The sequence below is a fragment of the Salvelinus alpinus genome, chromosome 4 (assembly GCF_045679555.1).
Source record: "Salvelinus alpinus chromosome 4, SLU_Salpinus.1, whole genome shotgun sequence".
NCBI classification, from domain to species: domain Eukaryota; kingdom Metazoa; phylum Chordata; class Actinopteri; order Salmoniformes; family Salmonidae; genus Salvelinus; species Salvelinus alpinus.
In genome coordinates, this window is record NC_092089.1 from 99,581,722 (window position 1) to 99,607,826 (window position 26,105).

A 26,105-nucleotide genomic window follows, 5' to 3' on the forward strand; every position below is an offset into this window, starting at 1 on the left:
ATAAAGTTATATTTTTGTCTGAATTCAATCAGTAGCACACAGAATCTCAATTTGTCAATGTGTGTGTGTGTGTGTGTGTGTGTGTGTGTGTGTGTGTGTGTGTGTGTGTGTGTGTGTGTGTGTGTGTGTGTGTGTGTGTGTGTGTGTGTGTCTTTCAAAAATGACCCTAAGACAGTCTTTGTACCCTGGTGGTGTACAGCTTGCATGGAAATATGAACAAAGGCGATGTTTCACTTTTTCTAATGTTGGGGTCACTCTCGGAAAAGTCCTCATTTAGGGGGTTTTCTCTGCTGTTAAACATAGTGGCGGGTCATTGTTTACCCTTAATACAACACAAGGGTTAACTGATTTGCCTAGTTAAATAAAAAATTAAAAAACACAGCAAATAAATGTGACCATATTTTATACATTTTTCCTCAATTATGATATTTAGGCCTGTAGAGCATTAGAGAAGTCATCAACAGATATTGTTTCAGTTCAACCCAGGGTTCAACAGAAAATGGACACTACATAATATTGGCCTAGGGTTTAAAGGTTTTGATTGATTTCAAATGGAAACTACAAGTTATAATGAATATGTTCATGTTGAATTCAAGTTTCTATCTCAACCAAAAATGTAAAACATGTGGAATAAGTCAAGTGTTCTGAATACTTTCACTAAATGCAAATGATAATAAAAGTGTAGGTTTTTATAGTAACACTTTTCTCTGAATGAGTCTTGAAGTCCAGAGGTGCAGGCAAACAGAAAATCTGTCGCTAACACTTCTGGCACCATTTTTTTATTGTAATTTTCCATCCTGCAGTGTAATGGTTTCTTATCTTTGAGTGCTATCTGTGTGTTTTCTACGCAATACCTCTAGGGTGTGTCTAAACCCATGTTATCTCCTCTTTCACAATATATATGGTTAGATTGGTATATAGCCTTTTAAATATGAAAATAGCATTTGTCTTATTTATTTTGTTATGTTGCACAACGTTTATGGAGTTTATTTGTTTTGCCCAAATAAGTTGATAAAGTAAATGTTTTGTGATATGATAAAGCCTAGACCACATTTCCATTATGCATTTGTACTAAAATTCTGGCTTTATGCATCAATCTCCCTCCATGTGGATAATTATGTAAGTGGCCAATGAAGTTTATATTTTGTTTGCATCGCCATTCCTCTTGGTTTACAGTATTTATGATATTATTTTCTTCCCAAACGCAAAAACTATTTAGAACGGCTTGAACCGCTTCATGGCCCTGTGCCCCGGTTCAGAGTAGTTGGTACATTCCCTACTTTTCCAGTGGACGTTAACAAATTGTCCACTCGGCCGGGGCACCGGGCCATCAAAACAAATTTGCCCATTGTTTATCAAACGGCAAGTGTCACACATAAATCCTAGATGCTGATTGGTGTAGAGACGCCCAATCCCTGTTTTTATGTTTATTACAGACCCTCCTATACCTATCTGGAGGTTTACATAGATGCTAGGAAAGTCACGTTTTTGTTACTTTGCTTCTCAAATATCCTACCCGGCGTGTCTGTATCAACGTTGAATTCCTAACACTTAAGATTTCTGTTCACCGGTGACTAGTGACAGAAGAAAATAATTAATATCAATCAGAAATGAATTGTTTTCGCTTAGATGACTTCCTTGCAGGTTGGATTGGAGGTGAGTGTCCGTTATTTTTGAACTAGTCAATTACCCGTAGAATTAAATGTTTTATGTGAGGATGAGTTTGGGATTAGAGCAGTATTGGACTATTGCATATCGATTTTGTTTATCATAATTTGTTTTAATTTGAATACATTTGCTATGTAGGCCTATATCTAGTCTATGTTCAATTAGAAAAAAAGTAGATGTATGAATAATTGGAACATGCGCAGATTTTCCAAATCGAATTGCCCACATAGCGCTGGACACTTGGTCATTTTGATCAAACACTCAACATTTAACATCCAATCAAAATGTAGTTAATAATTAAATAACCAGTTCTACTTGTTTGACTATTTATTCTCGAGTTTATTTTCGAGTTTTCTCCTTTTCTATATTCTACTTCTGCAAGGCGCGCTACCATGAAACGGACAGTAGGGGCATAGTAGTTGCACAATGATACTGTATCTGTGGAATGCTGTTAACTGTGAAAAACTCTTCGTTGCCTGTTATTCGCCTATAGGCAGCCTACTGTAGTTATTAACATTATCGGACTAAGTTTTGTTATTGCAAATGTTGAGTCAGAATGATCCCTAAGCAGTGGTAGTGTTTGGCTGTCTGGCCGGGATATGATTCTTTCTGTTCTCTCTTGTATTTGCCCTGAAATCTGTGGTACTGTAGTTCTATTGTCTGAGGAGGGTTGGATGTTCTAGGCAGGGTGCCACTGAAACAACATTATATATTAACTCTCCCCCTCTCTCTTTCTCACTCTCTTTCTCTCTCTATCCATCCGTCCCTCCTTACTCCTCCTAAACGTGGCTTCCATCTGTTTTTCCAATAGGAGCTTCCAGTGTTATTGTCGGTCATCCGCTGGACACAGTCAAGGTACATATGAGGACACACAGTTCAACACGTAAAGGACTGGTTTCCCAGACACTGATCAAGCCTAGTCCTGGACTAAAATGCACGTTCAATGTAGATTCTCTGTTTATCTTGAGTTTCAGGACTAGGCTTAATTGGTTTTCCAGGAAACTGTCCGATGAGGTTTAAATCAGGGATTGACATTAAGGTCTGAAAGGCAATTGTCTCTTTCATTTAAACAATGGAGGGGAACCAGACAGATCAATGGGGGCAACCCCAGAGCAGGCTCAACTTGCCCAACTGTTCAGTTCACTAGCTCTAGGCAATAGATCAACCCTTAATGTCAAACCTTGGGTTTTTACCAAACATGTAATAATAGTTTATCTACACATACACAGTTACCATTTAGTAGGCTATAGACCTGCAGTAACATTAACATGAGTGACCACACATCACCTAGCCTACATGTTGTAGATTGTGTTAGCCATTGTTTTATGTAGGAGGAATGTTGAAGTTCTTAACATTTCCCATTCTATGATTTTTACACAACAGACTCGTCTGCAAGCTGGGAAAGGATACAAGAACACCCTCCACTGTGTCCTCCAAATCTACAGAAAGGAAACTGTAAGTGATATGTCACTGCTCTTGTAGTCTCAATGTAAATATATAGCATTTAAGCAGACACTTTTACCCAAAGCAACTTAGTCAATCGTGCGGAGACATTTTGTATTGTCCCATTGTAATCCATAGGAGACCATGGGATAATATTTTGCATGATAATCCATTTGTCGTCATGGTATTGGTATGGTTTCCTTGCGGAGGCCTTGGACATAAGTGTCAACCTCGACAACTACTCTAAAAGTTAATTATAACATCCTAAATTCATTTGACAAACTCTTATCTGTAGATTATACCGTAGGCCTAGCTGTACCAGTTCTGGAAATATTTGTTTTTACTTTTGAAGCAACTGTGCTTTTGTTTGAACAAATATCCTTGAGCCTTGCTGTGAATACTCCCTATGTAGCCTCTCTCTGGCAGGGGGGTGGGGGGGGAAAAAGCTTTCAGTTGCCAAATTCCAAATGGTATACTGGGATGCAGACCTTCTGCAGAACACACTGTTGCATAACAACGTCTCATTTGTATTTTTCTTCATCCTAGGTCGCTGGCTTCTTCAAGGGTCTCTCCTTCCCGCTGGCCAGCATCACCGTGTATAACTCAGTGGTGTTTGGGTTCTTCAACAACACACAGAGGGTTATAAGCAAGTTCCGCCATGGTGACGAGAGGCAGCCGTGTGACATGTTGGACCTGACCCTGGCCAGCATGTTGACAGGGCTGATGTCAGTGGGACTCGGCGCTCCGGTCGACCTGGTTAAGATCAGACTGCAGATGCAGACTCTGCCCTGTTTAGCAGGTAAAGTCAAATACCAACACAACATTCTAGACCCGTCTAGAAGGTAATTATTTTAGCAGGTATTTCCTTTAGTATAACTATCCTTTTAGACCTTTCTAGAAGGTACAGTGTCTATAGTACTCATGGGTTTAGAAAGCTCATTTTAGTGGGACTTTACTCAGAGGTCTAGAATAGTTGACAATTCAAGGAACCACATAAAACTTATCATTTGCCTATTCAGGTTCAGAGCCCCATCAGTCTTTCAACTGCCATTCCTATTTCACAACAGCAACTCAGACGAGCTAGCTTGAGATGATAAATCCCGTGGATTGTAACCAGCTCACTTAAAGGTTGATAAACTAAAAGGTGTCATAATCACATGTCAATGTCCTACATCAGTGATCAGTCACTGTTTTGAAAACGGAAATTGCTGCTCCTTTTTTATATGGCGACGCACCACACGTCCTTGTGTGTTGCCCCATGGATCTTTATGGTGCCTACAGTATAGAGCATAATACATGGGTTAAATCTTCACCATCACCTGTTGTTCTGGTATATAGGTAAAGCCTCCTTCCACATAAGATTGAACCTTAATCCAAACTATCCTCTTTCAGCATGAGCGGCCAATAAAGTCAAATACAGTCTGATCTTTATTGTTTGTTTCCTTGTGTATTTTAGAGAACCTGAACCTTGCCGGGACGACCGGAAACGGGAACGGTAACATCGCTGTGCGCTCCATGACTCTCCAGGGCCAGCCGACCTACAGAGGGCCCATCCACTGCATCTGCTCCATACTGCAGACTGAGGGGATCCGGGGGCTTTACAGAGGGGCCGGGGCCATGATCCTGAGAGACGTCCCTGGGTACACGCTGTACTTCATCCCCTACGCGTTGTTCCGTCGCTGGCTATCCTCTGAAGGGAGGTCATCACCTCATCCCTGTTCTATATGGGTGTCTGGAGGACTGGCAGGTAACTGGAAGGTGTTTAGGGATGAATGGTAATGTTACTGTTGCTAGTTGTGCTTGGTTGAAGCAAATAGAAATGAGCCTTTAGGTCAGATAAAGGAGTGTTCTGTTGAAACCGTGGCCTCGTTTTGGTTTCCACTAGGCCAGAGAATGTATTGGTGGAGGGTTATTGGGCCCATGCATAAATCAAAATCACAATCCTGACTTTGCTAGCAGGACCGTAACCAGGGTTTGAGTTTTAGTGAGGTCCGGATGGGGGAGACCCACCCACCCGCCTTTCCCTCCTTTCAGGAATTTTTTTGAAAGTTGAAGCTTATTTACTGCATTTCTATACAATTTAAAGACATTTTTTTAAATGCTTTTTGGAGAACAGCAACAACAAGCCAAAATGACCCCAGCCATTATCACCTTGTTGCTATAGCTTCATTCACCTCAGTCCATCTACAAGCATGTAGCCTATTAGCTAAACAATTGTAATGTTATACCCCTGAAACAGGGGGGAAATATGAGAAATGATTCACACTGACACGTAGCATCAGTGACTGTTCAGTCAGTTGTAATGATGAATTGCATAAAAATCATCAACTTTTTACATAAATACAGTATCTATTTTTCTTTTTAAATACATAGCATTCACATTTGTATTCCTAGGCATTACTAATCAAGCTCCGCACAACCAGATATCAATGAAGCACACAGATGATTTGTATTATCACATTCATTATTAGAAAATTACTTACAATTTTGTATAATCAGTGGTAAAAGGTGGGTAATGGGTAAACTATAAACTTCAGTGGACGAACAACCACTGGTAGAAAGGAAAATGTAGGACATTTTTAAAACTGTTTGCATGTTGATAGCATTTTAATGTCGGCCTATAGGGAAGATATTGAAACATATCATATTTTTTTAGGTTCATAACTTGTTTGATAACAATAGTACAGATTTTCTCAGGGGACCCCACATGGGGCCCCGACCCCAAGTTTGGCAACCACTGGACTAACCTCTCTCTGCTTGCTTCCTCTCTCTGTCTTTCTTCTCTGCTTCCTCCTGCATGCATCAAGAAAAAATGGTGTGTACCCGAATAACTGAAAAACCCCTTACCGAAGTCCAAAATTAACTAAAACGTCACAAAATGGCATCATAATATATGCACAAACTCTTCCGAACTGTTTTGGTTGGGAAGTATGCGGACGCCTCCAGCCGCTTTAGAGAGTGGGGAATGTGCTGCAAATCCGGCACACAAATCCAAGAGACGCCGGTGATCATAACGAACAAGGCAATGTTCATGTTTCCACTCGTTCACAGAGACGCAGGTGATCATAACGAACAAGACACTGTTCATGTTTCCACTCATTTGCAGAGAGGCAGGCATGATTAGAACTGTCAGATCAATAATTTAATTGTACTGAGCTTTGATCAACACTGGGAGAAATATTTACATGTTAACCCATAATTGACTTCATTTATTTTGAACAAAATATATTTTTTTATTAGGTTTTTATAATTACAAAGGTCTGGACCTCGGTGTCCTCATATGTATTTCTGGCCCTGGTTGCTATCACCATGCTATCACCTTGCTCTAAACTAATGGCTAAACCCATTGGAATCATCATTTATGCAGGAATTGTTATGTTGCTGCTATGTGAACTTGGCGGAAAATGTAGTCTAGCTATGCAAATAAAAACGTTCCTTCGGGTTATCTGCTAAGGAGCGTTCCGTTAGAACTGTAGGCTGTAGTACACGGAGGGACACGTCAAAATGAAGAATTTTATGCGCTTTAGCAAGCCTTTTTTCGTATTCAAAATGAGATTGATTTTAATTCTCCGTGTGGTCTATATTAAAGGGGACTTTATTTAATATAACAAGCTTTTAAAATTCAATATTTGTGAACAATTTCTACTAAAAAATATCAAAAGGTACACAAAAGGCACTCATTTCGTAGAACGGCACCTTTACAGTCTTAGGGTCAAGTCCAAAGCTGAATAGTTGTCTTCACCTTGTCTACCACCTATAAACCTATAAAAACTTTGCCATTACTTTATGCCATTTTATGATGCCATCTTGAGAATGACTTACAGTTACTGATTACATGACAATAAAAGTAGTTAGTACTGTAATCCAATGGATTACTCAAATTGTGAGTAACATAGTTTGATTAAATCCTTGGTTAGCCCTCATCTGCCTCCTTAGTTTATGCTGTAGACCACAGGAGGTTGGTGGCACCTTTAATTAAGGCAGGATGGGCTCGTGGTAATGGCTGGAGCGGAACCAATGGAATGGTATCAAATGCGTCAAAACACATGCCATTCCATTTGCTCCGTTCCAGCCATTACCACGAGCCGTCCTCCCCTCAGCAGCCTCCACTGCACCCCAGCATCTTTGGGCAGTTGCTTTGCTCAGCTGCCTGCTGCATCTTATTGATGTGATGGCATCACTGCTAAAAGGTCAAGTTCCAGGGAAAGCATTTCCAAACCTCGTTCTTTGATTATGCAATTATTGACCTACTTCACACAGCCACCCAGCAGATTGTGACCCGTAAATGATGACATGGTCTGACTCACCCAACAGTCTGCTGTGATAAAGACTGCAATGGACAGATGTAATAGGTCCAAGACAAATCTGATTAGTTCATGAGTTGAATGACCTCTGATTTTAGTCTACTCCTTTCCACTGACACTAGAGGTATAGCTGAGTAAGCAACTGATTTTAGTCTACTCCTTTCATCTGACACTAGAGGTATAGCTAAGTAAGCAACTGATTTTAGTCTACTCCTTTCCACTGACACTAGAGGTATAGCTGAGTAAGCAACTGATTTGACACGTCATCCCAGTAAACAGCATGGAGCTGTATTGACTAATAAAACATTTCCTTTTGACACAGAGATCCTGATGAAATGTGGGATGATTCAGTTCTCAGTAGAGTTGCAAAGCTACTGGTTGTTACCAAGGTTACCGGAATCTTCAGTAATTTTGGTAATTGCCATAGATTTTCTGTTAATCTATCGTAATTTTGGTAATTTTATAGTTGAATAACTTTTACAAAATGTATACGTATATAGTCAGGACTACTCTATGTTAGGTTTTGATTAGCCAATGCAGGTTAAAGTGAGTTCTTCCACCCTTTTTGTTCCGTCAATACTCCATAGTCTGAATGACATTTGAGACCTCAGCTAGATGGTAACCTGATGGCGGCGCCAACATTTCACTAGTTTTCATGCAAAAAGGGCGTTTGAAACATTAGCATTATCAAATAGACACTTTTTGAGATGACAGTGACACTCAAACCACAGAGAACTCTTAATTATGACCACTTCCTTCCGTTTGAATATTTGAGAAAGGTGTTTATTTTTATATTTTTATTAGACCATGTGGTTCAAGCTTAATTAATGAAAAAGCATCTAATCAACAATGGCATTATTTTCAATTAACTCTTCCAACTATTGACATCCAACTGCTGCCAGTTTGACGCCAAAACATTGACAACCAAATCCTACTGACATAGTAAAAAGAGTGTTAATAAAAAATAAAAATATATATTTCATGCTGAAACCCCCATAATAAACACCATGGTGAGGCAGGAAGCCTAGTGGTTAGAGTGTTGGGCGGCAGGAAGCCTAGTGGTTAGAGTGTTGGGCGGCAGGTAGCCTAGTGGTTAGTGTTGGGCGGCAGGTAGCCTAGTGGTTAGAGTGTTGGGCGGCAGGTAGCCTAGTGGTTAGAGTGTTGGGCGGCAGGTAGCCTAGTGGTTAGAGTGTTGGGCGGCAGGTAGCCTAGTGGTTAGAGTGTTGGGCGGCAGGTAGCCTAGTGGTTAGAGTGTTGGGCGGCAGGTAGCCTAGTGGTTAGAGTGTTGGGCGGCAGGTAGCCTAGTGGTTAGAGTGTTGGGCGGCGGGTAGCCTAGTGGTTAGAGTGTTGGGCGGCGGGTAGCCTAGTGGTTAGAGTGTTGGGCGGCGGGTAGTCTAGTGGTTAGAGTGTTGGGCGGCGGGTAGCCTAGTGGTTAGAGTGTTGGGCGGCGGGTAGCCTAGTGGTTAGAGTGTTGGGCGGCGGGTAGCCTAGTGGTTAGAGTGTTGGGCGGCGGGTAGCCTAGTGGTTAGAGTGTTGGGCGGCGGGTAGCCTAGTGGTTAGAGTGTTGGGCGGCGGGTAGCCTAGTGGTTAGAGTGTTGGGCGGCGGGTAGCCTAGTGGTTAGAGTGTTGGGCGACGGGTAGTCTAGTGGTTAGAGCGTTGGACTAGTAACCGGAAGGTTGCTGGATGGAATCCCCGAGCTGACAAGGTAAAAACCTGTCATTCTGCCCCTGAGCAAGGCAGTTAACCCACTGTTCCCCGGGCGCCGAAGATGTGGATGTCGATTAAGGCAGCCACCCGTACCTCTCTGATTCAGAGGCGCTGGGTTAAATGTGGAAGACACATTTCAGTTGAATAACGGACTAGGTACCCCACTTTCCAATGTTATTCACTAAATTGATGGTTTATATTTAGGATAATATTGTACAGCCTTGTCATTCAATTTTTATTTTAAAATCATCATATTTAATTACTTCATATTATCACAGATGTGGCCAGGTAAAATAGTACCAAAAAGGGCCACGAGATGTCTTGTGATAGATTACATAAAATCCTTGAAAGATACCAAAATGCTGGTAGTTTACCCTCCAGGTAGTTTACCCTCCAGGTAGTTTACCCTCCAGGTAGTTCTCAGTAAGTGGGGGTCTGAGGTTTTTGGTCAAATAAAAAAGGTTTGTGTGGAAAGCAACAACGACAGGACATTTGACCGTTTTGGAGATTTTAAATTGAATTAAACAGAAGGAAAAAGCTTCCATTCCCACTGAAAGGTGACTTTTTAGCAGTGTGTCTTCAGCACATTTAAAAAATAATAATAATTAAAACTGCCTGTTCAGTGTGTTTGAAGAAACATCTTGATATCACATGAAGTTTACCAAAATGTAATCAACTGTTTTTAAAAAATTTAAAAATACAACTGTAAATCTCCTGACATGTTTGTGTCTACAGGTTCTATCTCGTGGGTCACAGCTACTCCAGCTGACGTGGTGAAGAGCAGACTACAGGCTGACGCCCTCCACACAAGGAAATACACAGGGATTGTACACTGCATCGTCCAGAGCTACAAGACCGAGGGGATACATGTAAGCAAACAGACACACAGGGGCTGTTTCCCGGACTCAGATTAAGCCTATAGACCTGGACTAAGCAGCACTTTCAGTGAAGATCCTTCCTTGAGCATGCCTTTTTTTTTTTTGTCCAATCGTATGACTAATCTTTGTACGGGAAACCAGCCCAGAGTGTAGCAATTTTAAGATTGATTCGTCAGCACATTTAATTTGAAAAGGAATACAGTAGCCTGTATGTGTGGTTTTGGTGTAGCTCTGTGGCGACAGACCATTGCTGACTGTATTAGTAGCTGTAAGCTTTAGTCCCTTCAGTTTTAAAAGTTCAACTCAGGTGAACTCAACCTGTCCTGTAAAACTCACAAGGGCGAGACGAGATCTGTTCCAAAGAAAAGTTATTATCAAACTACCGAGGTCGTTCCTATCTTAAGAGGGAGTTCAAACATGTTTTGGTCAGTTTGTGATGTAACAAAATAGTTAAAAGTCGATAGTGTTGTGTCACACCCCCATTCCAAGGGATCAGACCGGTGTTCTTGTTCAAGTGTGTTTTGGCAGACAGAGACAGAGAAGGGACATTTTGATCAATACCTGACAATCATTAACACGATAGGCACTTGGCCTGAAAAAGTCTGAATAAGCTTAAATAGGCTTGAACCATGTGATTTCAGCTATATATTGGTTTGGTTGGCTATTATGAACATAGGTTTAATTTAATTCCTTTTTTTTAATAATACGTATATTTATTTTCTCTCTTCAGGTCTTCTTCCGCGGAGCCTCAGTGAATGCTATCCGAGGCTTCCCCATGAGTGCCACCATGTTTCTGGGCTATGAACTCTCTCTGCAGTTCTTCAGGGGTCTCTAGTATCTACACCAGGAATATGATGCAGTACAATATGTCCACTGAATGACACATCATCTTGACAGCTATCCTCTTGTCCTTGAACGCCCCCACAAGGTTTTCACCTGGAAGAGCATTTAAATCCTTGCAGAAAGAAAGTGGGGAGCGACTTGACATTTTCAAGTTGAGAATTATCTCCACTATTGCCATAATACAATGTATTTGTAAATACTAATTTCTTATGTTAAGAAAATATCTTATTAAAAGTGCCATACATGAATTCACAAATGCATACATTTTAAATATGTTGTGCTATAATATAGAGTAAACATACGGTTGGTATGTTTCATGTTTTTAACTGTACTGCATAAATGAACTAGTTATTAGTACCCAGCAGTCAACCAGTTCTAACCTCAGTGATGATGCGCACATTAATCAATATATTATATGTTGGTGCCAGGCTTTTAAGTAGTGTTTTTTTTTTTAAAGTGTTTTATCTTTGTAAATAAGGTTGAGAGAAATTAAATGTAATTCCACAAGGAGGCGTATTTTTATTAAATTTTTTCATAATTTGTACTTAAGGTTATTTTAATGTGAGTTTATTTGGAATTCTTGTTATACTGTTTCTGTACAGTTTTACTTGGAAAACCTAATAAACGTATTGTTAAAATCTAATCATGGTATTCTTCTTTCTTTAAAATTCTCTAAAGGTCAGAGTGCAATAACCTTAAAGATACTGACATGGAGCAGTGGCAGGGTGAATACAGTAAACAAACAAAACATTATAGGGCCCACCATGTTGGGCGCGTGTTACTGGGCGCCTGTTACTGGGCACATCTTTTATTTTACATTTTATGAAGAAGAGTTCTGAAGAACCGTATCTCAGGGCTGTGGCTGACAAAGTCATGAGGCGGGGTGTTCTGTACATCTGTCTTTACACTGTCTACTGTACTGATGCAGGGTTTTTTAAAACTCTGTCCCCATCCCGGGCCCCCTGTCCCCATCCCGGGGCCCCCTGTCCCCATCCCGGGCCCTCTCTCCCCATCCCGGGCCCTCTCTCCCCATCCCGGGCCCCCTGTCCCCATCACTACACAGCTGATTTCAAATAACCAACTCATCATTAAGTTTTGGTACTGTTTTTGGTAAACCCTGGCCTGATGTACAGTAAAGGATCTGCTATTTCTGTGAATGAACTGTTGACTGCAAACAACCTCCACTAGATGGCACTGTTCTCTAGATGGCAAACTTGTAGCAGCTGTTATCCTAGAGCAGGGGGTTTCAACCTCTCCTCTGGGAGCCTCAGCTGTTACAGATATAGTACACCTGATTCAACTGAATACCAAGCCCTTGATTAGGTTAAATGGCGCTAGGACAGGGCTACAACTAAATTGTAAAACGTCTTGTAGTCCCTGAAGAGGTTTGAAAACCACTGTCCTCGAGGACAATAATTATATGTAATATTGCTCTCTATTTTCTTTCAGACTTCATACATATATATGTCTGTCTGGCTGGCTGTCTCTCTGTGTCTGTCTCTGTCTGTCTCTCTGTCTCTCTCTGTCTGGTCCCCAGGTTGGATGGATCTTCGTCTGGTCCCCAGGTTGGATGGATCTTCGTCTGGTCCCCAGGTTGGATGGATCTTCGTCTGGTCCCCAGGTTGGGTGGACCTTCGTCAGGTCCCCAGGTTGGGTGGACTTTCGTCAGGTCCCCAGGTTGGGTGGACCTTCGTCAGGTCCCCTGGTTGGGTGGACCTTCGTCAGGTCCCCTGGTTGGGTGGACCTTCGTCAGGTCCCCAGGTTGGGTGGACCTTCGTCAGGTCCCCAGGTTGGGTGGACCTTCGTCAGGTCCCCAGGTTGGGTGGACCTTCGTCAGGTCCCCTGGTTGGGTGGACCTTCGTCAGGTCCCCTGGTTGGGTGGACCTTCGTCAGGTCCCCTGGTTGGATGGATCTTCGTCAGGTCCCCAGGTTGGATGGACCTTCGTCAGGTCCCCAGGTTGATGGACCTTCGTCAGGTCCCCAGGTTGGATGGAGCTTCGTCTTCGTCAGGTCCCCAGCTTGGGTGGATCTTCGTCATTTCCCCAGGTTGGGTGTATTTTTGTCAGGTCCCCAGGTTGGGTGGATCTTCGTAATTTCCCCAGGTTGGGTGGATTTTCTTCAGGTCCCCAGGTTGGGTGGATCTTCGTCAGGTCCCCTGGTTGGGTGGATCTTCGTCATTTCCCCAGGTTGGGTGGACCTTCGTCAGGTCCCCAGGTTGGATGGACCTTTGTCAGGTCCCCAGGTTGGGTGGACCTTCGTCAGGTCACCAGGTAGGGTGGATCTTCGTTATTTCCCCAGGTTGGGTGGACCTTCGTCAGGTCCCCAGGTTGGGTGGACCTTCGTCAGGTCCCCAGGTTGGATGGATCTTCGTCAGGTCCCCAGGTTGGATGGACCTTCGTCAGGTCCCCAGGTTGGATGGATCTTCGTCAGGTCCCCAGGTTGGATGGACCTTCGTCAGGTCCCCTGGTTGGATGGATCTTCGTCAGGTCTCCAGGTTGGATGGATCTTCGTCAGGTCTCCAGGTTGGATGGATCTTCGTCAGGTCTCCAGGTTGGATGGATCTTCGTCAGGTCTCCAGGTTGGATGGATCTTCGTCAGGTCCCCAGGTTGGGTGGAAACGTTGCCAATAAAGGTGGTTTTAAGGTGGTCTTTAAGGATGTGTTACTGTATGACCACTAACATTTCTATAACACCAAACAAAGGTAAGATTACATTGTCCTTTCCTATGGTTACATTGTCCTTTCGAGCATAGTTCCAGCAACTGTGGTGGATGGGTAACCAGGCAGTACAGATTGGCTGGATGGGTAACCAGGCAGTACAGATTGGCTGGATGTGTAACCAGGCAGTACAGATTGGCTGGATGTGTAACCAGGCAGTACAGATTGGCTGGATGTGTAACCAGGCAGTCCAGATTGGCTGGATGTGTAACCAGGCAGTACAGATTGGCTGGATGGGTAACCAGGCAGTACAGATTGGCTGGATGTGTAACCAGGCAGTACAGATTGGCTGGATGTGTAACCAGGCAGTACAGATTGGCTGGATGTGTAACCAGGCAGTACAGATTGGCTGGATGTGTAACCAGGCAGTACAGATTGGCTGGATGTGTAACCAGGCAGTACAGATTGGCTGGATGTGTAACCAGGCAGTACAGATTGGCTGGATGTGTAACCAGGCAGTACAGATTGGCTGGATGTGTAACCAGGCAGTACAGATTGGCTGGATGTGTAACCAGGCAGTACAGATTGGCTGGATGTGTAACCAGGCAGTACAGATTGGCTGGATGTGTAACCAGGCAGTACAGATTGGCTGGATGTGTAACCAGGCAGTACAGATTGGCTGGATGTGTAACCAGGCAGTACAGATTGGCTGGATGTGTAACCAGGCAGTACAGATTGGCTGGATGTGTAACCAGGCAGTACAGATTGGCTGGATGTGTAACCAGGCAGTACAGATTGGCTGGATGTGTAACCAGGCAGTACAGATTGGCTGGATGTGTAACCAGGCAGTACAGATTGGCTGGATGGGTAACCAGGCAGTACAGATTGGCTGGATGTGTAACCAGGCAGTACAGATTGGCTCAGCTCGGTAGTGAAAAGGGTATGAGGTTTCAGGTCATTCAGGAAAGCATCCAAGAGAAATTACAAGCTGGGACACACCAGACCGGACCAGTCTATATTGACCTACTGTTTGGGAAACACTGTTCTACCCATCATTTGGGAAACTCCCTATTTGATCTAATGATTTTCATTGTGGTAAATATTTCCCTGACAACCAGATGAAGTTCCAATCAGGATTAGTTTAATATCTGAAAGAATTAATGTAATATCTCAGTGGTTTCAGTTATCATCATGCCAAAAGGCTGTAGCTATGGTGATCTGTGTTTTATGGTAGCCTTGTGGACTGGACAAAGACACAAAGAGGACAGTCATAAAACAATACGAGAGGCAATAAAATGGAAATAAAAGGTGAAAGATTAATTTTGTAATCTGTGTGTCAGCAGAATCTGTGACAGGTTTAGACAGAGAGATGGTACGAGCCAGGACCGCAGTCTGTACTCGATTGTGTTAGCATGTGTGTGTGCGTGTACAGTGCATTCAGAAAGTATTCAGACTCCTTGACTTTTCCACATTTTGTTTTAGGTTACAGCCTTATTCTAAAATGTATTAAATACAATAAATATAAATACAATAATAAAAAAAATCCTCAGCAATCTACACACAATACCCCACAATGACAAAGCAAAAAAAAGGGTTTCAGAATTTTTGCAAATGTATTAATCAAAAATACGTTATTTACACAAGTATTCAGACCCTTTGCTATGAGACTCGAAATTGAGCTCAGGTGCATCCTGTTTCCATTGATCATCCTTGAGATGTTTCTAAATCAAATCAAATCAAGTTTATTTTATATAGCCCTTCGTACATCAGCTAATATCTCGAAGTGCTGTACAGAAACCCAGCCTAAAACCCCAAACAGCAAGCAATGCAGGTGTAGAAGCACCTCCCTAGAAAGGCCAAAACCTAGGAAGAAACCTAGAGAGGAACCAGGCTATGAGGGGTGGCCAGTCCTCTTCTGGCTGTGCCGGGTGGAGATTATAACAGAACATGGCCAAGATGTTCAAAATGTTCATAAGTGACAAGCATGGTCAAATAATAATCAGGAATAAATGTCAGTTGGCTTTTCATAGCCGATCATTAAGAGTTGAAAACAGCAGGTCTGGGACAGGTAGGGGTTCCATAACCGCAGGCAGAACAGTTGAAACTGAAATAGCAGCAAGGCCAGGTGGACTGGGGACAGCAAGGAGTCATCATGCCCGGTAGTCCTGACGTATAGTCCTAGGGCTCAGGTCCTCCGAGAGAGAGAAAGAAAGAGAGAAGGAGAGAATTAGAGAGAGCATACTTAAATTCACACAGGACACTGGATAAGACAGGAGAAGTACTCCAGATATAACCAACTGACCCTAGCCCCCCGACACATAAACTACTGCAGCATAAATACTGGAGGCTGAGACAGGAGGGGTCAGGAGACACTGTGGCCCCATCCGATGATACCCCCGGACAGGGCCAAACAGGAAGGATATAACCCCACCCACTTTGCCAAAGCACAGCCCCCGCACCACTAGAGGGATATCTTCAACCACCAACTTACAATCCTGAGACAAGGCCGAGTATAGCCCACAAAGATCTCCACCACAGCACAAACCAAGGGGGGGCGCCAACCCAGACAGGAAGATCATGTCAGTAACTCAACCCACTCAAGTGACGCACCCCTCCTAGGGACGGCATGAAAGAGCACCAGTAAGCCAGTGACTCAGCCCCTGTAATAGGGTTAGAGGCAGAGAATCCCAGTGGAGAGAGGGGAACCGGCCAGGCAGAGACAGCAAGGGCGGTTCGTTGCTCCAGAGCCTTTCCGTTCACCTTCACACTCCTGGGCCAGACTACACTCAATCATATGACCTACTGAAGAGATAAGTCTTCAGTAAAGACTTAAAGGTTGAGACCGAGTCTGCGTCTCTCACATGGGTAGGCAGACCGTTCCATAAAAATGGAGATCTATAGGAGAAAGCCCTGCCTCCAGCTGTTTGCTTAGAAATTCTAGGGACAATTAGGAGGCCTGCGTCTTGTGACCGTAGCGTACGTGTAGGTATGTACGGCAGGACCAACTCGGAAAGATAGGTAGGAGCAAGCCCATGTAACGCTTTAGGTTAACAGTAAAACCTTGAAATCAGCCCTTGCCTTAACAGGAAGCCAGTGTAGGGAAGCTAGCACTGGAGTAATATGATCAAATTTCTTGGTTCTAGTCAGGATTCTAGCAGCCGTATTTAGCACTAACTGAAGTTTATTTAGTGCTTTATCCGGGTAGCCGGAAAGTAGAGCATTCTAACCTAGAAGTAACAAATGCATGGATACATTTTTCTGCATCATTTTTGGACAGAAAATTTCTGATTTTTGCAATGTTACGTAGATGGAAAAAAGCTGTCCTTGAAACAGTCTTGATATGTTCGTCAAAAGAGAGATCAGGGTCAAGAGTAACGCCGAGGTCCTTCACAGTTTTATTTGAGACGACTTTACAACCATCAAGATTAATTGTCAGACTTAACAGAAGATCTCTTTGTTTCTTGGGACCTAGAACAAGCATCTCTGTTTTGTCCGAGTTGAAAAGTAGAAAGTTTTCAGCCATCCACTTCCTTATGTCTGAAACACAGGCTTCTAGCGAGGGCAATTTTGGGGCTTCACCATGTTTCATTGAAATGTACAGCTGTGTGTCATCCGCATAGCAGTGAAAGTTAACATTATGTTTTCGAATAACATCCCCAAGAGGTAAAATATATAGTGAAAACAATAGTGGTCCTAAAACGGAACCTTGAGGAACACCGAAATGTACAGTTGATTTGTCAGAGGACAAACCATTCACAGAGACAAACTGATATCTTTCCGACAGATAAGATCTAAACCAGGCCAGAACTTGTCCGTGTAGACCAATTTGGGTTTCCAGTCTCTCCAAAAGAATGTGGTGATCGATGGTGTCAAAGGCAGCACTAAGGTCTAGTAGCACGAGGACAGATGCAGAGCCTCGGTCTGACGCCATTAAAAGGTCATTTACCACCTTCACAAGTGCAGTCTCAGTGCTATGATGGGGTCTAAAACCAGACTGAAGCATTTCGTATACATTGTTTGTCTTCAGGAAGGCAGTGAGTTGCTGTGCAACAGCTTTTTCTAAAATGTTTGAGAGGAATGGAAGATTCGATATAGGCCGATAGTTTTTTATATTTTCTGGGTCAAGGTTTGGCTTTTTCAAGAGAGGCTTTATTACTGCCACTTTTAGTGAGTTTGGTACACATCCGGTGGATAGAGAGCCGTTTATTATGTTCAACATAGGAGGGCCAAGCACATGAAGCACCTCTTTCAGTAGTTTAGTTGGAATAGGATCCAGTATGCAGCTTGAAGGTTTAGAGGCCATGATTATTTTCATCATTGTGTCAAGAGATATAGTACTAAAACACTTAAGTGTCTCTCCCGATCCCAGGCCCTGGCAGAGCTGTGCAGATCCAGGACAGCTAAGCCCTGGAGGAATACGCAGATTTAAAGAGGAGTCCGTAATTTGCTTTCTAATGATCATGATCTTTTCCTCAAAGAAGTTCATGAATTTATTACTGCTGAAGTGAAAGCCATCCTCTCTTGGGGAATGCTGCTTTTTAGTTAGCTTTGCAACAGTATCAAAAATAAATTTTGAATTGTTCTTATTTTCCTCAATTAAGTTGGAAAAGTAGGATGATCGAGCAGCAGTGAGGGCTCTTTGATACTGCACGGTACTGTCTTTCCAAGCTAGTCTGAAGACTTCCAGTTTGGTGTGGCGCCATTTCCGTTCCAATTTTCTGGAAGCTTGCTTCAGAGCTCGGGTATTTTCTGTATACCAGGGCGCTAGTTTCTTATGACAAATGTTTTTCGTTTTTAGGGGTGCAACTGCATCTAGGGTATTGCGCAAGGTTAAATTGAGTTCCTCAGTTAGGTGGTTAACTGATTTTTGTCCTCTGACGTCCTTGGGTAGGCAGAAGGAGTCTGGAAGGGCATCAAGGATTTTTTGTGTTGTCTGAGAATTTATAGCACGACTTTTGATGCTCCTTGGTTGGGGTCTGAGCAGATTATTTGTTGCGATTGCAAACATAATAAAATGGTGGTCCGATAGTCCAGGATTATGAGGAAAAACATTAAGATCTACAACATTTATTCCATGGGACAAAACTAGGTCCAGAGTATGACTGTGACAGTGAGTAGGTCCAGAGACATGTTGGACAAAATCCACTGAGTCGATGGTGGCTCCGAAAGCCTTTTGGAGTGGGTCTGTGGACTTCTCCATATGAATATTAAAATCACCAAAAATTAGAATATGATCTGCTATGACTACAAGGTCCGATAGGAATTCAGGGAACTCAGAGAGGAACGCTGTATATGGCCCAGGAGGCCTGTAAACAGTAGCTATAAAAAGTGATTGAGTAGGCTGCATAGATTTCATGACTAGAAGCTCAAAAGACGAAAACGTCTTTTTTTTTTGTAAATTGAAATTTGCTATCGTAAATGTTAGCAACACCTCCGCCTTTGCGGGATGCATGGGGGATATGGTCACTAGTGTAACCAGGAGGTGAGGCTTCATTTAACACAGTAAATTCATCAGGCTTAAGCCATGTTTCAGTCAGGCCAATCACATCAAGATTATGATCAGTGATAAGTTCATTGACTATAACTGCCTTTGAAGTGAGGGATCTAACATTAAGTAACCCTATTTTGAGATGTGAGGTATCACGATCTCTTTCAATAATGGCAGGAATGGAGGAGGTCTTTATCCTAATGAGATTGCTAAGGCGTACACCGCCATGTTTAGTTTTGCCCAACCTAGGTCGAGGCACAGACACAGTCTCAATGGGGATAGCTGAGCTGACTACACTGACTATGCTAGTGGCAGACTCCACTAAGCTGGCAGGTTGGCTAACAGCCTGCTGCCTGGCCTGCACCCTATTTCATTGTGGAGCTAGAGGAGTTAGAGCCCTGTCTAAGTTGGTAGATAAGATGAGAGCACCCCTCCAGCTAGGATGGAGTCCGTCACTCCTCAGCAGGTCAGGCTTGGTCCTGTTTGTGGGTGAGTTCCAGAAAGAGGGCCAATTATCTACAAATTCTATCTTTTGGGAGGGGCAGAAAACAGATTTCAACCAGCGATTGAGTTGTGAGACTCTGCTGTAGAGCTCGTCACTCCCCCTAACTGGGAGGGGGCCAGAGACAATTACTCGATGCCGACACATCTTTCTAGCTGATTTACACGCTGAAGCTATGTTGCGCTTGGTGACCTCTGACTGTTTCATCCTAACATCGTTGAGCAATCGGGGGAGAAGGGCCTTGGTCAGGGAGGTGACCAAGAACCCGATGGTCACTCTGATAGAGCTCTAGAGTTCCTCTGTGGAGATGGAAGAACCTTCCAGAAGGACAGCCATCTCTGCAGCAGTCCACCAATCAGGCCTTTATGGGAGAGTGGCCAGACGGAAGCCACTCCTCAGTAAAAGGCACATGACTTCATGCCTGGAGTTGACCAAAAGCCCCCTAAAGACTATCTGACAATGAGAAACAAGATTATTTTGTATGATGGAACAAAGATTGTACTATTTGGCCTGAATGCCAAGCGTCACATCTGGAGGAAACCTGTTACCATCCCTACGGTGAAGCATCATGCTGTGGGAATGTTTTTCAGCGGTAGGGACTGGGAGACGAGTCAGGATCAAGGCATAGGAGAACGGAGCAAAGTACAGAGATCCTTGACGAAAACCTGCTCCAGAGCACTTCGGACCTCCGACTGGGGCAAAGGTTCACCTTCCAACAGGACAACAACCCTAGGCACATAGCCAAGACAACGCAGGAGAGACAATGCAAGTTTATGAATGTCCTTGAGTGGCCCAGATAGAGCCCGGACTTGAACCCAATCTAACATCTCTGGAGAGACCTGAAAATAGCTGTGCAGTGACGCTCCCCATCCAACCTGACAGAGCTTGAGAGGATCTGCAGAGAAGAATGGGAGAAACTCCCCAAATACGGTGTGCCAAGCTTGTAGCGTCATACCCAAGAAGACTCAAGGCTTTAATCGCTGCCAAAGGGCTTCAACAAAGTACTGAGTAAAGAGTCTGAATACTTATGTAAATGTAATATTTCAGTTGTTAATTTTTAATACATTTGCAAACATTTCAAAAAACGTGTTTGTGCTTTGTCATTATGGGGTATTGTGTATGTGTGTAGATTGAGGGGGGGGAAACGTTTTAATACATTTTAGAATAAGGCTGTAACGTAACAAAATGTGGAAAAAGTCAAGAGGTCTGAATACTTTCCAAATGCACTGGGATGAGAGAGAGAGAGAGAGAGAGAGAGAGAGAGAGAGAGAGAGAGAGAGAGAGAGAGAGAGAGAGAGAGAGAGAGAGAGAGAGAGAGAGAGAGAGAGAGAGAGAGAGAGAGAGAGAGAGAGAGAGAGAGAGAGAGAGAGAGAGACCATCCGTCCTGCAGGTACAGACCCATCATCCCACTTTAACAAGGCTACCAGAGAAGACCAAGCTTTTAGTCTGTTTCTGCAATGGCCCCCTATTCCCAACATAGTGCACTACTTTCTTTAGACCAAAAGCACTATATACGGAATAGGGTGCTATTTCAGCCTCATCCTTAGTTTTCACAGCTTGCCTGAATACATCGAATATTTAAACACCTATATGACTTTCTATCTCTGAAAGAGACACAGCTATCTGTAGATGGATGGATCGACTAACTACTGTGACCTGATATAACCCTGTATCTCTGCTGCTCCAGTACAGTACACCCACGGTCTTAACTACTGTGACCTGATATAACCCTGTATCTCTGCTGCTCTAGTACAGTACACCCACGGTCTTAACTGCTGTGACCTGATATAACCCTGTATCTCTGCTGCTCCAGTACAGTACACCCACGGTCTTAACTGCTGTGACCTGATATAACCCTGTATCTCTGCTGCTCTAGTACAGTACACCCACGGTCTTAACTGCTGTGACCTGATATAACCCTGTATCTCTGCTGCTTCAGTACAGTACACCCACACGGGCCTCACAGTGTGCACGTGTAACAAACACACAGCTAACACAAAGCAGGAGATAACTGATGTGCGGCTCAGCCAATTCATTAGTTGTTGTCGGCCTGTTGTGAATCATTTGGATCACAACATGAATTCTGTAACATTGATACCTCTCTGCGATACCTGAGCTGACAGAGTGGAAAATCTGTCGCTGTGTCCTTGGGCAAGCCACTTAACACTAAATTGCTCCTGGGGCTCTGTATTACTATGGCTGACCCTGTAAAACAACACATTTCACTTCTACATTGAAATAAAACATATGGAATCATGTAGTAACCCCCAAAAAGTTTTCAACAAATCAATATATATTTAATAATGGCATTCTCTCAACCAGCTTCATGAGGTAGTCACCTGGAATGCATTTCAATAACAGGTGTGCCTTGTTAAAAGTTAATTTGTGGAATTTCTTTCCTTCTTAATGCATTTGAGCCAATCAGTTGTGTTGTGACAAGGTAGGGGTGTTATACAGAAGATAGCCCTATTCGACCCGGTTTAACATGTATACCACTTTAAAGATGAGTCGGTGTAGCACAAATGAGACTTTATGGACGTTTTTATTGGGAGGAGAGGGGGAGGTTCAGTCAGGGCCAGCCAGATGGTGTACTGTGTTGAGTAAGGCAGTAAACCTACCACAGGAACAGGGGCATCCACAGCTAAACAGTAGAGAAGGAAACACTGTTTTATTACACCCTGTGAAAGACTTAGGCTTTTTAATACATTTTGATTAAAGTGTTTTTATGAAAACATTTATGGGATGGAATCCATATATGATACTTGTCACTGCTGTCTCTGGCAGGGACTGCTGCTATTGTATTGTCCAAATGTTCATGATAAAATACAATTGATGATGGGTGTTATTTGTTTTGCATTGCAATAACCGCCTAAACTCACAACTGTGTTGTGTATCCTCAACAAGATAGAGTTAACAAACATACTGTAGTTTCAACTGTCAAAACAACAACTGTTGGGCCAGCGGACCCTAAACGTACTGTAGTTTCAGCTGTCAAAACAACAACTGTTGGGCCAGCGGACCCTAAACGTACTGTAGTTTCAACTGTCAAAACAACAACTGTTGGGCCAGCGGACCCTAAACGTACTGTAGTTTCAACTGTCAAAACAACAACTGTTGGGCCAGCGGACCCTAAACGTACTGTAGTTTCAACTGTCAAAACAACAACTGTTCGGCCAGCGGACCCTAAACGTACTGTAGTTTCAACTGTCAAAACAACAACTGTTGGGCCAGCGGACCCTAAACATACTGTAGTTTCAACTGTCAAAACAACAACTGTTGGGCCAGCGGACCCTAAACGTACTGTAGTTTCAACTGTCAAAACAACAACTGTGATTTGGACACTAATGTGTCCAAATCACATATTTTCCATTTTTCTCTGAGGATATTTGTGATGGACTAATATAATTACATCAAGATTCTGTGACATGTAACAGAGGGTCTGAGCTGCACGCAGTCTCATCCTCCACTTTAGATCTGCTGCAGTCCACTGTACTGTCCCCTCTCCCCTCCCGCGGTGACTGTGTGTGCATCCAAAATGGCACCCTATTCTATATAGAGTGCACTACTTTTGGCTAGAGCACTATGGGAAAAGGGTCCCATTTCAGATGAGTCCAGTGCCTTCAGTGGGAAGGAATTAACTTTTTCTCTGGCTCTGCAAACGCCCGCAACTATTTTTACTTCTTCGGTTTCAGTAATTACCATGGTTTGCTCTCTCGCTCTCTCTCGCTCTCTCTCTCTCTCTCTCTTTCTGCACTAAAACCCATTAACATTTGGATTTCAATTTGCTCTGTGTGCAATTCATTAAAATATTACTGAAATAGAATATTCTGTCCTGCTAGAATAAATCTCAAGTAGATATTTGGATAACTTGGCAAAGATGAGGAAATATGCTGAAAATGACTCTTACATTGCTGTAGCAATTTCTCCTCAGCTGTCAGGCTATAGTTAGAAATGCACATTCGTTATTTATTACAATATGTTAATATCATATTGATTTAAGATGTATTTAGTAAACGGATTAATTAACTCATTACAGGAAAAAGTAGCCAAGTGGTGAAAGAAGTGGTAATTAAGCTGCAACTCCAGAGGGCTTTTGAGAAGTCATTCATTATGAGTACAATAGTAAACAGCTGAAATCCCCTTTTGGTCAACATTGTCTTTATTCTTATATGAAATTATTATGTCCAAAAGTTGTAAAAGTATATCCCTATAAAGGAATTCATTTAATTCAAGTACATTTCTAGATTTTATGTGAACAGATACTTTTGGTCACATAGTGTATGTGGACACCTGCACGTCAAACGTCTCATTCCAAAATTATGGGCATTAATATGGAGTTGGTCCCCCCTTTGCTGCTATAACAGCCTCCACTCTTCTGGGAAGGCTTTCCATTAGATGTTGGAGCATTGCTGAGTAGACTTGTTTCCATTCAGCCACAAGAGCATTAGTGAGGTAAGGCACTGATGTTGGGCGATTAGGCCTGGCTAGCAGTCGGCGTTCCAATTCATCCCAAAGGTGTTCAATGGGGTTGAGGTCAGGGCAGGCCAGTCAAGTTTTTCCACACCGATCTCGGAAAAAAAAAACATTTCAGTTTGGCCCTCGCTTTGTGAAACGGGGGCATTGTCATGCTGAAACAGGAAAGGGCCTTCCCAAAACTATTGCCACAAAATTGGAAGCACAAAATCGTCTAGAATGTCATTGTATGTTGTCTAGTTAAGATTTCCCTTCACTGTAACTAAGGGGCTTGAACCATGAAAAACAGCCCCAGACCGTTATTCCTCCTTTGACAAACGGACTTGTTGGAAAAGTGGCATCCTATGACGGTGCCACGTTGAAAGTCACTGAGCTCTTCAGTAAGGCCATTCTACTGGCAATGTTTCTCTATAGGAGTGAGAGAAAGATCATCCCAAGGGAACTACCATTCCTTAACCCTTCGTCTCTGAGCTCTGAATACGGTTGATGGTTGGTTCTCTGGTTACGACAACACCGTAGTAGATCTTATTCATTCCCCTCTATTCTAGGTCCATTATTTACTTTAGCTACATGATTTGACCGAGCCTCTAGTCTACAGAGACATGATGTCATGAGGTTCATATCTCTCCACTGGAGCTTTACTCTGTTGGCTCCATTTCAGACTGAGATACAACACATCATGTTAAATAGGAGACCTCCTCCTAGACTGAGATACAACACATCATGTTAAATAGGAGACCTCCTCCCAGACTGAGATACAACACATCATGTTAAATAGGAGACCTCCTCCCAGACTGATATACAACACATCATGTTAAATAGGAGACCTCCTCCCAGACTGATATACAACACATCATGTTAAATAGGAGACCTCCTCCCAGACTGATATACAACACATCATGTTAAATAGGAGACCTCCCAGACTGAGATACAACACATCATGTGAAATAGGAGACCTCATGTCTGTGTGTGTGTGTTTAATATGTTTAATCTCCCCCGCTATCTTTAATAACTCTACCTACATGTACACATTACCTCAATTACCTTGACTAACCGGTGCCCCCGCACATTGACTCTGTACCGGTACCCCCTGTATATAGCCTCCACATTGACTCTGTACCGGTACCCCCTGTATATAGCCTCCACATTGACTCTGTACCGGTACCCCCTGTATATAGCCTCCACATTGACTCTGTACCGGTACCCCCTGTATATAGCCTCCACATTGACTCTGTACCGGTACCCCCTGTATACAGCCTCCACATTGACTCTGTACCGTAATACCCTGTAAACAGCCTCCACATTGACTCTGTACCGTAATACCCTGTATATAGCCTCCACATTGACTCTGTACCGGTACCCCCTGTATATAGCCCCGCTATTGTTATTATTTTACTGCTGCTCTTTAATTATTTGTTACTCTTATTTATTATTATTTTTCTTCTTTTTTTAAGGTTTTTATTTTTATTTATTTTTTTACTGTATTGTTGGTTAGGGCTTGAAAGTAAGCATTTCACTGCTACACCTGTTCTATTCGACGCATGTGACAAATACAATTTGATTTGATTGTGATGTTCTCTCTTGTTCAATGTGAGTGTTGTGTTACCTCAGCAGAACACCTGCTATGGGCTTGATGTATGAGCTTTGTAATGACAGACGTACAATGGATTCCTTGGTTACACACACACCCTGCAGCCTCACACACCCTGCAGCCTCACACAGCCTGCAGCCTCACACACCCTGCAGCCTCACACAGCCTGCAGCCTCACACACCCTGCAACCTCACACAGCCTGCAGCCTCACAACAGAGGCTTGATTACACACACCCTGCAGCCTCACACACCCTGCAACCTCACACAGCCTGCAGCCTCACAACAGAGGCTTGATTACACACACCCTGCAGCCTCACACACCCTGCAGCCTCACACAGCCTGCAGCCACACAACAGAGGCTTGATTACACACACACTGCATTTATGTCTGATTTTCAATCTGATCAGTGCTCCTTCCCTTTGGCATCAATCTGATCAGTGCTCCTTCCCTTTGGCATCAATCTGATCAGCGCTCCTACCCTTTGGCATCAATATAATTTATGTCTCTATGCACGGAGACCCATTGAAATTACATGTTGCTCGTGAATGT

The 26,105-nt window shown here is 43.1% G+C and overlaps 1 protein-coding gene across 1 annotated transcript; it reads left to right on the top strand.

Moving 5' to 3' along the window:
* The first annotated feature begins 1,450 nt into the window (after positions 1-1,450).
* Positions 1,451-11,487, top strand: LOC139574806 (solute carrier family 25 member 48-like). Its single transcript, XM_071399708.1, has 7 exons — positions 1,451-1,656; positions 2,480-2,523; positions 3,052-3,123; positions 3,658-3,910; positions 4,568-4,858; positions 9,859-9,992; positions 10,732-11,487. Exons 1-7 carry the CDS (start codon positions 1,611-1,613, stop codon positions 10,834-10,836), a joined length of 945 nt encoding a protein of 314 aa, XP_071255809.1. The 5' UTR covers positions 1,451-1,610; the 3' UTR covers positions 10,837-11,487.
* The last annotated feature ends 14,618 nt before the right edge of the window (positions 11,488-26,105 follow it).